The sequence below is a fragment of the Pongo abelii genome, chromosome 6 (assembly GCF_028885655.2).
Source record: "Pongo abelii isolate AG06213 chromosome 6, NHGRI_mPonAbe1-v2.0_pri, whole genome shotgun sequence".
NCBI lineage: Eukaryota > Metazoa > Chordata > Mammalia > Primates > Hominidae > Pongo > Pongo abelii.
This window is the reverse complement of record NC_071991.2, coordinates 41,385,965-41,402,763: the sequence shown is the minus strand read 5'-3', so window position 1 is coordinate 41,402,763 and position 16,799 is coordinate 41,385,965. Positions and strand designations below refer to the sequence as shown.

General features: G+C 40.9%; 1 protein-coding gene across 1 annotated transcript in view; it reads left to right on the top strand.

The window, feature by feature from the left end:
- Positions 1-1,647: 1,647 nt before the first annotated feature.
- The window catches only part of STK17A (serine/threonine kinase 17a), a 42,204-nt gene continuing 27,052 nt past the window's right edge, over positions 1,648-16,799 (top strand). Inside the window, exons 1-2 of the mRNA XM_002818017.5 lie at positions 1,648-2,040; positions 14,431-14,643. Of these exons, the coding sequence (XP_002818063.1) occupies positions 1,835-2,040; positions 14,431-14,643 (419 nt within the window). The 5' untranslated portion in view covers positions 1,648-1,834. The remainder of the gene's footprint in view (positions 2,041-14,430; positions 14,644-16,799) is intronic.

The window sequence follows — 16,799 nt, the reverse complement described above, 5'->3', positions numbered from 1 at the left end:
ATCTGTCTTTAAACTTTAATATCTGGATCTTCTGTGTGTTTGTTTATTTCTGTTTTCTTTTTCCCTTAGTTTTTAAGACAATTCTGTGTCCTTTGTTTAAATTAAGTTTCAGACATGGTGTGTAAAATATTATATGGATAATCTGTGGCTCTGGATGATGCTCTTTTTCCCCAGAGACAATATTTACTGCCGCCGTTTGAAGCTGATTTTCAGCCCTTGGGTCTACTTCCCTTTCATCCATGCCCCTAGGGTATAGCCCTTTGGAGTTCCAGCTGAAAGCCTAGTTGCTTACCAGCCCCTCATCCTAAATAGGCCCTAAACTCCAATTTTTTTTGTCTCCCCAACCCCATGAGATGACTGAAAGCAGTGCTTACTTTCTCACTCTTTCAGCCATGGCTTTAAAATCATCAAATACCTCATGGGAAAAGTGGTGGCTTTCTGAGCTGCCTATCTTTCCAGGATTTCAGTCATCCAAGTCCTTGCTGGGAGAGGAATTTTTTAACTTTTGTCAACTTTTCTATTTTTTCTTAGTGAGAATGTTGAACACAAATAAACTAGTATATCAGTGCCAGAAGCAAAACTCCACTGAGACAGTTTGAGCAGGGCAGTGGCGTGATTTCGTTTCGATTTTTAAAAGATCACTCTCATTGCCTTGCCTTGAAAATGAACTATGCGGCATTAGGGAGGAAGAAGGATGGAAGCAGGTGGTCCAGTTAGTAAACTATCACAATAATCCAGATAAGAGATAACGGTGGCTCACGCCATGGTGGTAAGATGGAAATAGAGAGAAGTGATCAAATGCCGCATCCAGTTTGAAGGAAAAGAAAAGAGGGTTTACTGACAAACTGGAGATGGGCATGAGAGAGGAATCAATGCTCATCCCAAGATTTTTGGCCTGAACAGCTAGAAGGAAGGAAGTGAAGAAAACTGAGACGGGGAAAGCTGGGTAGGAGTGCATTCATGAAGACCAATCAGCAACTTACTTTTGTGTATGTTAAGTCTGAGATGCTAATTTGACATCTAAGTGGAGATGCCAAATGCATAGTCAAATACACCAGTCTGAAGTTCAGGGAATATTTGGAAGCTAGAGATACAAATTCTGTAGTCATGAGCATATAGATGGTAATTAAAGTCGTAAGACTGGATGAGAGGACCTCGAAAGTAAATATAGAGACGACTACAGACAATATAATAGTGTCTATTTCATAGGGCTGGCGTGCAGGGTTAATAATATTTATACACCTCCTGCCTCCAGACCCCTCTCCCAGTGTACGGAGATCAGGGTCTCATCACCCCTGCCCACCACGTGAAGTCGCGCTTACAGCTCACATGCCTTTTATTAACCGAAGGTGAGCTTTTGTGACTCTCAGACGCTCAACAGGTGCGGAACTCTGCTAACGCAGTAGGCTGTCCTGGCCAAAGGGTGGTGCTGAGAGTCGCCTCCAGCCTCCGGGCCGTCCCGAAAGCTACACCTTCTCCCCTTGAGCTGCAGAGGGCGCGCGTGAGGCATCGGGCGCTCAGGACCCCGCGGGAGCTCAGCGAGGGGGCGGGCGGCCACGGAGTGAGGCCGGGGCGGGGTCGACGTGGGGCGGGGTTGGCCGGGGCCAAGAGCAGGGTGCAGGGCAGGCGCGGGGCGGTTATGGGGCGGGGGCGGGGCCGGGCGCGGGGCGGGGCCAGGCTGCCGGTAGCCGGCCTGCCGCAGTCCGAGCGCCGCGCTAGGGAAAGCGGGTACTTGAAGGCTCCGCAGACCGGCACTAGGAGCCGGGGGCGGGTCCGTGGCCCTCCGGCTGCTCGGAGCGAACAGGCGGCCAGGAAAGAAGCGGGTCTGAACACCATGATCCCTTTGGAGAAGCCGGGCAGCGGCGGCTCCTCCCCAGGCGCCACCTCAGGCCCTGGCCGGGCCGGCAGGGGTCTGAGCGGGCCGTGCCGGCCGCCGCCGCCGCCCCAGGCCCGCGGGCTGCTGACAGAGATCCGCGCAGCGGTGCGCACCGAGCCCTTCCAGGACGGCTACAGCCTGTGCCCGGGCCGGGAGCTGGGCAGGTGAGGACGGGCGGGGCCCGGCGCGGAACCTTCCCGGACGCGCGGGGGCGGGACGCGGGCGCCGATAAGTGCCGGGGCCGCGGCGGCCAGGCTGAGGTGGCGTTGCTGCTGCCGATAACGCGCGTTGTGACTTGGCACAAACTTGGGTGCCGACGGCGAATAGGGCAGCCGAGTCGCACCAGCGCCCCCTCCACGCGCTGCACCTAGCGAGCGAGTTAATTCGACGGCGGTCCCGGAGGCGCGGACCCTTTCCTCTCCTCAGCCCTTTCGTCCTCTGTGGCGTTTCGAATGGCTATTTAACGAGAGAAGGTGCGGACCGCGCTCTGCCTTTCACTGCGAGCAGCGGGTCTGAAAACCAGAGGTCTGTGGAGCCGGCTTTGCTTTTTTCCTTCAACTCTTGCGACTTTCTTGGTCTCCCTGTGTGGTTTTAATAAAATACGGCATCCGTTGTGACAGCTTCCTTTGCACCGGTGCTCTGTTACCTTGTGTCGGTCTTCTGCTGAATTCATTTTCGTGTTCTTGGTTGGTTTTGTGCCATTTTAGTTCTAAAGCATTTAGGTCCCTTTGCCTCGAGTTTAGATTGGTTTCTTTTGTGGGCGCTTGGCCCTTTTCTCGCCCTTTTTATTTTGCTGGGAACCGATTCTTGCCTTCTCCCCCCACTCCACGCTAGCCCACCCTTTCTTTGTGGGAGTAGAGGGAGCTTACAACTTGGGCTCCAAAGTTGCAGGTGCAGGCTGTTCCGTTGCTTTACATTTTGTATGCTGAAGAGGGATGATCGAGTGATTTTTGTGGGGTTTAGCGACTCTTCCTTGAGAACAGTTTGAAGAAGTTGTTAAATACTCTGGCTTTGGGCGCAGACCTGAGTTCATATTCTTGCCCTTCTTGCTGTGTTTGCTTTTGGAGGGGTTAGACTCCCCAGCCTCACTTTCCTCATCCGTAAGATCAGTATAATGATGACAGTACCTACCTCAGAGGTGTCCTGAAGATGCCATGCCTGTCAAGCGCGTACCACTGGGCTTGCCACATGGCGTTCAGTAAATGTTCGCATTATTGCCAGCATTTGTCATGGTTGCAAAATAGCACCATGTTGTAATAGGAAAGGGCCTGACAGTTGGAACAGCCTTCAGCTGGGGTCTTGGAAAGGCAAACTGTGTAACATTGGTTATAATGTTAAAAACACACTGCCTTACACATATTAAGGTAACTTTTGGAAATAGTGTTTTTTGGGGGGTGGGGGTGTAGGGAGTGTGGAATCCTACCTTAACAAAGTCTTACTTATTCCTAAATGTTAACAAAAGGAAAAACACCTTTCAAGAACAAGATTTACTTCACTGCTAGGCCCTAGTTGACTGGATCTGTGCATACTTTAATTGTGACAAAAGATGAAGGGAGCTATGACTTAGCTGTGTATTCTAATTTGTCGACATTCCAAACATTCTGAAGTAACCCGTATTACCTGAAAAAAGGAAAACTGGCCGGGCGCAGTGGCTCACGCCCATAATCCCAGCCCTTTGGGAGGCTGAGGCGGGTGGATCACCTGAGGTCAGGAGTTCGAGACCAGCCTGGCCAACATGGTGAGACCCCCGTCGGTACCAAAAATACAAAAATTAGCTGGGCCTGGTGGTGGGCGCCTGTAATCCCAGCTATTCTTGAGGCTAAGGTAGGCGAATCATTTGAACCCGGGAGGCGGAGGTTGCAGTGAGCCAAGATCGCGCCATTGCACTCCAGCCTGGGTGACAGAGAGAGACTCCATCTCAAAAAAAAAAAAAAAAAAAAAGGGAAAACTACATTTTTCCATTATTTGGTTGTCTGGCTTCATTCCACAAGGAAAACCGGTGCAAATATTACAAAGCGAAATGTCTTCAGGTGGCAAGCACTGTCTTGGAGACTTTATAATCTGGAAACTGATTTGCACCCCACCAGGTGTTATGGTACTAATTCCTTCAGGAATGTTTCTTTCAACTTTTGTTTTAAACTCCATTATAAAATTAGCTTGCCGATCAGGTTTTTTTAAGATTGTGATATCTTCTACGTATCTTTTCTTACAGAAATTTATTTACAAAAGGAGTAGATTGTAAAGCAGCATAACAATGCAGTTATTAGATAAATACTTGATATAAGAGCCTGGAACTGAAAAATAAAATTAAATCTATTCTTTTCCTTGTGGCACCCTTTTTTATCGCATAGGAGTTTAATGCAGTGCTTAACAACATTGGCTTTGGAGTCAGACAGTGTGAGATTGAATCTTGGCTCTTACTAGTTATGTGGACTTGAGTGCATTACCTAACCGTTTATTGCCTCATAGAGTTGGTGAGAGAATTAAGTAAAACACATAGCCTTAAGGCTGTGCTTAGCTTAGGGGAAGCACCCAATAAATGTAATTCATGGTGTAATTCAATAAATGTTATTATTTTAAATGTAACCAAAAAAGAAAACCTGCACAATCTCAAAAAATGCCTCTATCTCTGGCAAAAGTAATGCAGTCACAGGAACTGTTCAGAAGTCTCAGGAAGTAAAAGTTCTGTTTGTGCTATAAGCAGTCCTTGTTTAGGATTTATAAATTTTGCCTGTATTTATGGTTTTAACATAGTTAACTGTATCTCTGCCTCATCTTTGATAAGATAGAAAACCTGTTTTTCCAACAATTAACTCTGGTTGCATTTCTGATATAACTCTAATTAATCTCATGCTGATAAAGAACTTGCAGAATACCCGTGTTGTAGTTTAATGGTGTGGGAAGAAAAACAGATTTTTTTTTTCATTTTATTCTATGGCCTTTCATTTAGTAAAATGCAGAAGGGGTGTGAAGAGTTAACTGTTCAAACAAATCGATCTTTTTCAGGTGCTACTATGTTATCACAGATCTAAAACTTTCAATGAGATGACTGTTCAAAGAGAATTTTTTAAATGGTCAAAATTGATTCCAGAGTAATGACAGGATGTGATGTTGATCATTTTAAGAAATGTCGCATTCTTTCATGTCTCCAGCAGACTCCATAGCAGCGTAAATAAGGGTAAATATATGATGTAAAACATTCTTTTATTGCTTGAACCTTGACTGGTTAAAGCTTGTTACCTTTCTTTGAGTCAGGATGTATGCCAATGTAAACCACATTAATGATTTCGTTACTGGGGCACACAAGAGAAATTACCTTGGGTTCTGATAATTTTTTCATGTTGCTTTCCCTTGAGTTTATTGATAATATAGAAACAGAAAGATGTTTCAAGGAACTTAAAGATACACCAGTTTCATAGCAAATGATTTGCCTTACATTTGTTTTCATTGTCTAGTCCTCAACTTTAATGTTTTTAATATACCGATAAATTTTTTCTTAAGAAAAAAATATTTTAAGCCAAAAAAACACTTTAAAAATATTAGTACATGCTAATAGTTGGATTTTCCTAAGGAAAAAAGTTACAAATACAAGTTCCCATCTGAAACAGGTATTTTATAAATGTGCAGGCTTTACAGTTTTACAAGTGCTTTCACATGCATTATCTCATTGATTCTCACCACAAGCCTGTTTGGAAAGCCCCATTTTTCAGATGAGAAAACAAAGACAGATTAAGTCTTGTGAGAGACAACAGAGCTGGGACTCCTGACTTTGAAATCATTCCCATTACACCACACATGTTTTTCAAAGAATAATCTGTAGTCTGTGTCTTATGACTAAAGCAATTTCCTATCATTTTAATGAAATGATACTTTTTTTTGTTTTGTTTTGTTTTTTTGAGACAGAGTCTCGCTCTGTCGCCCAGGCTGGAGTGCAGTGGTACGATCTTAGCTCACTGCAAGCCCCGCCTCCCGGGTTCACGCCATTCTCCTGCCTCAGCCTCCCGAGTAGCTGGGACTATAGGCGCCTGCCACCACGCCCAGCTAATTTTTTGTATTTTTAGTAGAGACGGGGGAAAGGATATGTTAATGAGTTCTACATTGGAACAAACATGACCAAGCTTCAGTGTCATATAGTTAAGTCCCTACTGGGGCCTTAAAGTAAATTAGGGATGTCGTATCTCATTCTCCTCAGAGCAGTCAGGGGTAACAGAGACGAGAGGATTTTTATCAGAGAATAAGAGAATATTCAAACTGAAAGGGGACTCTGGGTGGGTATTTTGGGGACTGTGTGTCCTTACCTAGATTGATGGCTGTAGGTAATAGCTTCAGTTTTTGTATCTGACAACAACTTAAGTGTGTGTCATAAGTTATCATTTTTTAAGAAATAAAGACCTTTATTAAGTAATATCCATGCAGAAATTGCTTTGTTTTAACACAGATGTTATTTAAGATTTCTTGACAGCTAGTCATTAGCTTGAAGAATTTTATTTACAAACAATTTTGGGTAATCTGATACTTTGGATGGATAAAAGAAAATTGGCCATATTTGTGGTTCAACAATAAAGTTACTTGGAAAGTATGGCTTCTGCTCTCAGGCAGGTACTTTAAGTCAGTCAGCTGTTTAATTTTGAAAAGTTCATGCTTAAAATGTTAAAATCTTAGTTTAAAATACATGAATTTAAGAATTTGAATTTTAGTCTCTTCGTAAAACTATAGATGACACAATTTTATAAAATATGATTATTGAACCAAATGCATTAGAAAGCTAAGTAGCTATAGTCATTGAGTCACCTCGTCAGGTAAGTAAGAAGTTAACTAGATTTCTTGAGAGAATTTACACATTATGTAGACTAAATAGCTCACCTCCAGAACTCCTGTTCTGATATATTTCTTTTAATTATTATCATTGGTTATATTATAGATCTGAAGTTAATGCTCAAAACAATAAAAATAGCCACTGATTACTGATGATTTGCTGAATGCTACACACTTTAAAGATGTAATTTTGTATAGTCTTCACTGCCCTGTATGGTAAAGTGCCATTGACCTCATTTTACAGATGAGGCATCCCAGGATCCAAAGGATTAATAAATTGCCCAGTATTACACACTTATTAGCCAGAATTTAAAACCAAGTTTGACTTGTAAGGCCCTGCCTTTTCTTATCATGCGTGCTAATGTCTTATTTGAATGGACTCACTGATTTTTACGCCTAGGGTCTTTTCCTTGATCCTTTCAGCGATAAGGAAGACAAAATCCATTCTAGGTCTTTCTTGAATGGAACTTCTTTACCTTTAAGACATCATTCCCAGCTGGGCGTGGTGGCTCACACCTGTAATCCCAGCACTTTAGGAGGCCAAGGCGGGCGGATCACTTGAGGTCAGAAGCTTGAGAGCAGCCTGACCAACATGGTGAAACCTCATCTCTACTAAAATTACAAAATTAGCTGGGCATGCACCTGTAGTCCCAGCTACTTGGGAAGCTGAGGCAGGAGAATTGCTTGAACTTGAGAGGTGGAGGTTGTGGTGAGCAGAGATAGTGCCACTGCACTCTAGCCTATGTGACAGAGCCGGACTCTGTCTCAAAAAAAGAAAAAAGACATCACTCCAGTGTAATTAGGCAAATACTGTACTTATGTATCAAGTACATAAAGGCACTACCTTAGGCTCTGGAAGCTATTCCCAAATGTAACAGATCGATCACTGTCCCCTTTATAGGCAAGATGATATGCCACTGGAAGGTCTTATGGGGGAAATAACATTTCAGTTGGGCTGTAAAGAATGGATGGAATTTCAGTAGTAGTTGCCATTGTCAATAAAACAGCAAGTCAGAGCGGTAGAAAAATTCAGTGAAGAGAGAATGGCAAGTAGTCCAGTATATTAAATGTCATGAGATTAAGTTGCCATAAAATTTTATTTAACAAAATAATAGCAGTATATATACTAGGTGTGCTGATTATATTTGCACACCTGCTGTGTGCAGGGCACTATGGAGATAAAAAGATGAATAATAAGTGAGGTCCCTGAAACTCACAGTCCAGCTGGGAGACATAGTACAACAAGTTGTAATATATAAGATTGACATAAATATAGTAAAGGTATAAACAAAGCACTTTAACCTAGAATAAAACAGGACCTTGGACATTATTTTACTTCCCCTTTGTACTGCTCAAATTAGCATGTGCATTTTCTGATGTTTACCTGAACGTTATATATTCTATTATCTCTTCACCTTTGCCTATAATCCAACACTTGAATTTATATTTGGAATCCCTTCAATAAATGGGATTCTCTTTACCAAAAAAGGCAGCTCAAACTTCTGTCCAACTATAACTCGTACCACATTACATAGTACGATAACTGGTACCACATTTACACAGTACCTATATTAAAAATCTAAAAGTCATCCACGACTTTCACCTTTCGCTTCTCCTCTCATCTCTGCCTACAACGCACACCTGCCAGGGAGTGCTAATAAATCTTGACTTTGAGTGTCTTTTAAACGTATTCTCTCTTCCCAGTCTCTACACTGGTACTTGAGTGCAGACCGACTGCTTTGAATTATTTTATTGGCCTCTCTGTTTCTAGTTATCACTGGCAATCCACTCTTCACAACACTATTAGAATTAGCTGTTTTGTTTTGTTTTGTTTTATTTGAGACAGGGTCTCATTCTGTTGCCTAGGCTAGAGTACAGTGGCATGATCTCGGCAGCCTAGATGTCCCAGGCTCAACTGATCCTCCCATCCCAGCATCTCAAGTGCCAGGACCACAGGTGCGCACAACCATGCCCGTCTAATTTTTGTATTTTTTGTAGTGACAAGGTTTCGCCGTGTTGCCCTGGCTGGTCTCGAACTCCTGGGCTCAAGCAATCCGCCTACCTCAGCCTCCGAAAGTGCTGGTATTACAGGCATGAGCCACCGTGCCCAACCAGAATTATCTTTTTTAAACAATTATTTTCAGTATTCTAATAGGTTCCAATTTTAAGCCTGATGAAGCCCAAACTCCTTAGCAAACATACCTACCTAAAGATACTCACCTTGTCTCCCTAAGCACTGTTTTTAGGCACTGATAATGCAAAGGACTTAGGGAGCTCGGACTGGTGGGTCTCAATCAAATGTCACCTCCTCTTGTTATAATTGTTTATGTATCTTACCTTTCCCACCTCTCTGGAATATGTTTTCAATGAGTAGTTCTGAAATGTATTCATTTCTGATATTCATCCCAAAATATTTAATGAAAACCTAAGTTCTCAGTTTTGTACCTATTAGCGAAATATAGATGTTTTTGAAATGAAAAAATAAACCTGAAAATTATGGCAACTGTGTATTCCAGGAAGAAGTTTGGCTTTTGCGTCAACAAAAAAAAGTAGATGTGCAACAAACATCTTATGCCCTTTGGACCTCATCAGCCCCAAGAGAGCTGTATATAACCATGGCCCCTAATGTCAGGGGAACATCATTTTTAAAATGTTTTGTAGAGGACTCAATAACCTAAAGTTGAAAGTTGAGGTACAGTCACAATTTTTACCGTAAAGTCATGGTAAAATATGCATGTTTGAGCCCTTTTGAGGTATGGAATTTAGGGAACTCTGTCAATGTAATTCTGAGCATATACACTGAGACTTTGCAGCTTGAATGCTGAATCTCCTGTTTTCTTTATACAATGTGGCTCTGTAGAACAGCTCCAAGAAATCCGTTATTATCTCCTCTGACTCCTCCTTGAGTGGTTTGAAGGGTCCCCCTCCCATTGTACCAGTCATTTAGAGATGAAGGCATGCATGCTTCCTCAGATCATTGCGACCTGCTGTCATAATGTCAGTTTCAGTGGTATGTGGTATTAGAACGATGGAAGAGTTTTATTCAGCATAAGATAGAGCAGGGGTCAGCAAACTACAGCCAGCCACCTATTTTTTAAAGCCTTGCAAGCTGTTTTTACATTTTTTATGTCTTACATTTTTTAATAGTTAAAAAAATTAGAATAAGAGTAATATTTAATAACATGAAAATCTTATGAAATTAAATTTCAGTGTAAAAGGTTCATTGGAAGCCAAACATACCCTTTCATTTACCTTTTTTGTATGGCTGCTTTTGTTCTACAACAGTGGACTTGAGTCATTGCTGCAGAGACCCTCTGCACAAAGCCAAAAATATTTACCATCTTGCTTGCCCTTTACAGACAAGTTTGCTGACCCCAGTATAGTACAGGATATGATGGAAAGAAAAGAATAAATCTAGAACTGTGAGGAATGTTTCCAGAAAAACAAAGGTGGTGTCACAGTAGTCATTGGTATGAAAAGAGAGCCGTGGGAACTGCATTCTAGCACCTAAAGGAATGGGTGAGGAGCGTGAGCAGCAGATGAGTAAGTATGGGGAAGAGGCCCCAGAATTTAGCAATGGCTGTTCTGTAACAGGGCTCCCAGAGTTCACAGGTTAGCAACGTGTGTGAGTCCGTGTTTAATTTGCCCTGTTGAATTCTAACTTCTAGGTTTTGATCTTTCATTCTAGACTACTGACCTAATTTTGAGTTCCAATTCTGTTTGTTGAATTAGCTGTCTTCCCATTTGGCCTTTAAAAATAGACTTTCAGGCTATGTAATAAGTAGTTTTTTACTTACTGCACAGTGCTTTATTGCTTTGAATGTCAGGTGTGGCAACAGTAAACATTTGTGTGTGTGATATGTGTTTGAGGGCCGTTCTAATGAGTCATTTCTAATTTACCAGGAACATGTTTGCTGCCAATTATATGTTGAGGCTTCATTTCAGACGAATTTTTTACAAATTAAACTTTCTCTTCTCTTGAAACTTCAGACATGTAGGTATGAAAATATCAAATTAATAATAATTGTTTTCTGTCTTAATTCAGAGATCATTGGGAACCTTTTAAAACTTGATGGAGAGGTTAGCCTAATGATTTTGTGGGATAAAATGAAAGGTATTACTCTTTGAGGAATTCATTTATAGTTACTCTCTCCCATATCTGTAGAAGTCTTTCATATTTCTGTGAACAGAAGAACTTTGATCTGAATAAGGGTGCTGCTAGGTAGGTTGTTACCAAATTGAACAGCCATAGGGCTATGCCTAAGGATTTGTCACTCCACGTTTATATTACTCAGATAAAAAGATGGAGGACATGAAAACTATATTTGCAGTTAACAATAGCTGGGAAGGAAGAATTACTCAAAATTATGTCAGTAGTCTAGAATGCTAGATCAAAGCCTAGAAGTTAGAATTTAACAGGGCAGGCCAGGCATGGTGGCTCACGCCTATAATCCCAGCATTTTGGGAGGCCGAAGTGGGTGGATCACTTGAGGCCAGGAGTTCGAGACCAGCCTGGCAAACATGACGAAACCCCGTCTGTACTTAAAAAAAAAAAAAAAATTAAAAAATTAGCTGGGCATGGTGGCATGTGCTCGTAATTCCAGTTGTTCGGGAGGCTGAGGCATGAGAATTGCTTGAACCCGGGAGGCAGAGGTTGCAGTGAGCTGAGATCGTGCCACTGCACTCCAGCCTGGGCGACAGAATGAGACTGTGTCTCAAAAACAACAACAAAAAAAGAATTTAACAGGGCAATTAAAGCCTTGCACTTAATTTTTTAGAAAGCTTTTTAAAAAAAATAGATTTAGGGGTACAAGTGCATTTGTGTCACGTGGATATATTGGGTCATGGGGAAGTCTGGGCTTTTAGTGTGCTCATCACCTAAATAGTGTACATTGTACCCAATAGGTAGTATTTAATTCCTCACCCCCTTCCCACTCTCTCACCGTTTGGTCTGTTTTTCCACTCCGTATGCCTGTGTATCCATTTAGTTCCCGCTTAAAAGTGAAAACAGGCAGTTTTTTACTTCCTGCTTGAGTCATCTCACTTAGGATAATGACATCCAGTTCCATCCATGTTACAGCAGAAGACATTATTTTTATGGCTGTGTAGTAAGTAGTCCATGATACATATACACACCATATTTTTAGTCCAGTCATCCATTGATGGACACTTAGGTTGATATCTTTGCTATTGTGAATAGGGCTGTGATAAACGTATGAGTGCAGGTGTCTTTTTCATATAATAATTTCTTTTCCTTTGGGTAGATACCCTGTAATGGGATAGCCAAGTCAAATGGTAGTTCTTTGAGAAATCTCCAAACTACTTTCCATAGTGGCTGAACTAATTTACATTTCCACCAACAGTGTATAAGCGTTCCCTTTTCTTTGTATGTTCGCCAACATTTGTTGTTTTTTGACTTTGTACTAATAGCCATTCCAACTGTTGTAAAGCAGTACCTCATTGTGATTTTAATTTGCATTTCTCTGATGATTAGTGATGTTGAACATTTTTTTCATGTGTTTGTTTGCTGCTCTTTTGAAAAAATGTCTGTTCATATAAAAAAAGGTGTTTTTTTTTTTTCTATTTTTTTGAGTTCCTTGTAGATTCTGGATATCAACCCTTTGTTGGAGGCATAGTTTGCAAATATTTTTTCCCATTCTGTAGGTTGTCTGTTTATGCTGTTGATTATTCCAAATTTTTTAGCAATCACTTTTAAAATACAGTATGAGGATACTGACTTGACAAAAATTCAAGGTGGGAAAAAATCTAGGTAGTTTATCAGCCCAATTTGAAATATGAAAAACATGTCAAGTTTTTTAACAATCAATCTTAGGTTGTATTGTTCCAAGAGCAACAAAAATAATAGTGATGTAATGCTTTGATCGATTATACCTGGATTAGTTGCTTCAGATTTGGTCAGCACATTTTCTGCTGAGCCATAATAGGGAGTCAACCTTATGGGGAGGTTGGCATGGTGGCATGCGCCTGTAATCCCAGCTATACAGAAGGCTGAGGTGGGAGGATCACTTGAGCCCGGAAGTCCAAGGCTGCAGTGAGCTATGATGGTGCCACTGCACTCCAGCCTGGGCAACAGAGTGAGACCCTATCTCTTAAAGGAAAAAAAAACCCTATGGGGATGAGGATTGATTGCAAATTGGGAAAGGGAAGAGGGAGTGGCAGCTAACAGATGGTGTTTGCTGTGTTCACTATCTGATAGACTGCCATGTGGAAAAGAGAGTGAGGTCTGGTCTGTACTGCTCAGCAGAGGACCCTGACTGTAACCCTTCAACTGAAGTCAGGTTTAGGCTTGTAATGAAGACCTTATTAAGATAATATGTACCCACTAGTGGAAAAGATTACCTCACAGTTTGAAATAAGACATTGGCATTTGGCGTTAGGTAAAATACTATATGATTTCTAAGTTGTCTTTCAACCTAAGGATTCAGTGGATATTTACAGGTGATGACTATCACAGCTTAATGATGTTTGTGTGATTAGTAATATTTATTGAGTACTTACTATGTGGCAAGTACCATGCTAAGCAATTGAAATATATTATTCTTTAATTCTTACAACCCTGTGAAGTAGATGCCATTTGTGTCCCTATTATACAGGTTAGAAAAATGAGACTTAGGGCATGGAGGCTCATGCCTTTAATCCTAGCAAGATCACTTGAGGCCAGGAGTTCAATACTAGCCTGAGCAACATAGAGAGACCCAGTCTCTTAAAAAAAAAAAAAAAAAAAAAAGAAAAGAAAAATGAAACTAAAAGAGGTTAAATAAACCGCCTAAGGGTACTGTCAAGTGCCACTTACAGGGTTCAAGCCCACATAGGTTTAATTCCAGAGCTCATACCTTTAATCAGTATGCTATACTGAGTCCCCGGTTTACCCACTTATTAGTGCAATGACAAATAGTAATGTATCAAGATAACACTTTGTTGTATCTGTCTTTATGAGAAAATACAACATTTCTAGCTGATGCTCCAGTTAAAATGATATATGAGTGAGGTCCTTACCTTTAGAAAGTGATAGTGCTCTTTAGAGTCAATTAGTGCAGTGAAATTCATCATATTAGGGATTCTGGTGACCAATTTCTATTGAAAAATCAAATGGCTTTTTTTTTTTTTCCTGGAGACAGAGTCTCACTCTGTCATCCAGGCTGGAATGCAGTGGCATGATCTCAGCTCGCTGCAACCTCCACGTCCCAGGTTCAAGCGATTCCCATGCCTCAGCCTCCTGAGTAGCTGGGATTACAGGCGTAGCACTACCACGCCTGGCTAATTTTTGTATTTTTAGTAGAGACGAGGTTTCACCATGTTGGCCAGGTTGGTCCAGAACTCCTGACCTCAAGTGAGCCACCTGCCTCAGCCTCCCAAAATTCTGAGATTACAAAGGTGACCCACCATGCCTGGCCTCAACTGGCTTTTTTAAAGACTTAAACCATTTTATGCATAAATGTGCAAAAAAATAAGTTATGTGTAACTCTGCAAAAAAATGGACTTTACTATTTGTTATTCTTTATTTAGAAAATGAATTGTGCAGATTTATACATTTTATTTGATAAATCTATAAATCTATGGATGTAGCCTATATAAATTTCTAAGTGATATTTCTACTTTTGTGATTGTATGTGAGCTAAATTTGAATATCTACCAATGAGTATTTGGAAATTTCATTGAAATCTGCCATCTCTGGAAAGTTGTCAACTTTAACAGTGAATGTTTTTGTTTGATTCTAGGGGGAAATTTGCAGTGGTGAGAAAATGTATAAAGAAAGATTCTGGGAAAGAATTTGCTGCAAAGTTCATGAGAAAAAGAAGAAAAGGCCAAGATTGTCGGATGGAAATAATTCATGAGATTGCTGTACTTGAACTAGCACAGGACAATCCTTGGGTCATTAATTTACATGAAGTTTATGAGACTGCATCAGAAATGATCTTAGTTCTGGAATAGTAAGTATTGTCTTTCTTAGATTAAGTTTGTTTGGTAGTCTACACTTCCTTTATGAGATGCCACTCATCTGTGATAATGTTGCCAGGCCTGGTTCTCTGGAAATCTCAGAATTTTCTAGATCATCGTCAAGTGTTCCTCTTATTAATTTAACATGTTCCAAATTTGCAAGGATGCATGTATATTAGCTTTTTAATTTTCATTCTTTAATGAAATTCTTCTCATAATAGGATAAAAGGTTATCTTACGATTTTATTAGAGGCATTCTTAACAAAGTAATACCAAACTAATATTAAAATAAAAGGCGTTTTATAATCCTTACATGTTCTTATAGTCTGAACTTTTAATTTGCATTTCTGAGTTAATCTCCTTTCTTTTAGAAACAGTAGTCTTGATTCTTACTATGTTTTCAATTTAAGTAGGTAAATACAGCACAGAAAACAGCCTTGAAAAACGAAGGACTGTTCTTTCTCCTTAAGAAATCCTGGTTTCAGGCCAGGCGTGGTGACTCACGCCTGTAATCCCAGCACTTTGGGAGGCCGAGGTGGGAGGATCACCTGAAGTCAAGCGTTCAAGACCAGTCTGGCCAACGTGGTGAAACCCAGTCTCTACTACAAATACAAAAAATTAGCCTGGTGTGGTGGCATGTGCCTGTAATCCCAGCTACTCAGGAGGCTGAGGCAGGGGAATTGCTGGAACCAGGGAGGTGGAGGTTGCAGTGAGCTGAGATTGCACCACTGCACTCTAACCTGGGCGACAAAGCGAGACTCCATCTCATTAAAAAAAAAAAAAAAAAAAAAAGCCTTAATACTCATGTCTGTAATCCCAGCACTTTGGGAGGCCAAGGCAGGAAGGATTACTTAGTTTGAGACCAGCCTGAGCAACATAACAAGACCATGTCTCTTTTTAAAAATAATTTAAAAAAACAAAAAAGACTTAATACATCAATAAATCCAAACAAAATGAAAAGACAAACTCGGAAAAATACCTCTAATATTCATCTAGCCAAAGTGGTTAAAGTTGCTTGAATATATAACCAGATCTTGCAAATACACACAAACACATGAACCTCCCAGTTTAAAAAGGGTTTGGACCATAATCCCAAAAGATGCAATCCTAAATGTTGAAATTCCAAAAAATCAAAAACCCTAAGGTCTAAAATCTCAAAAATCACAATCCCAAAAGATCAAAATCCTGAAAATATAATTATGGAAAAAATAATCCTAAAAAATTCTCTAAAAGACATTTATTTGGCCAGGTCCGGTGGCTTATGCCTGTAATCCAGCACTTTGTTGTTATTTTTTTTTTTTTTGAGATGGAGTTTCACTCTTGTTGCCCAGACTGGAGTGCAATGGCACAGTCTTGGCTTACTGCAACTCATGGGTTCAAGCGATTATCCTGCCTCAGCCCCCCAAGTAGCTGGGATTACAGGCATCCACCTTCAGGCCTGGCTAATTTTTTGTATTGTTTTTTAGAGATGCAGTTTCACCGTGTTGGTGAGGTTGCTCAAACTCCTGACCTCAGGTGATCCACCCGCCTCGGCCTCCCAAAGTGCTGGGATTACAGGTGTGAGCCCGGCCAAATCCCAGCACTTTGGGCAGCCGAAGTGGGAAGATTTCTTGAGCCCAGGAGTTGGAGACCACCCTGGGCAACATAGCGAAACCTTGTCTCTACAAAAAATACAAAAATTAGCTGGGCGTGGTGGTGCATGCCTGTAATCCCAGCTACTTGGGAGGCTGAGGTGGTAGGATCACCTGAGGTCAAGGCTATAGTGAGCCAAGATAGCGCCACTGCACTCCAGGCTGATGCTGTCATCCAGCCTGGGTGACAGAGTGAGACCCTGTCTCAAAAAACAAAAAAAAATTATTTACATTTTAAAAGGGGATTTATTTAGGAAACATAAAAATAACTATGTATACAATAAATTGTCCAATTATTATGTCAATTAAAAATAAAATTTTAATACATGACATTTCATAGGCCACTTTATTTACATGCTAAAACAGAGTAATAACATACATGTTTTTAAACATAACACTCAGATATACTAATAGTCACACAAATGTAACAGTTATGAGCAGATAAATCATATTTATAAAAGAAATGGTTGGCCAGGCTCGGTGGATGACACCTGTAATCCCAGCACTTTGGGAGGCCG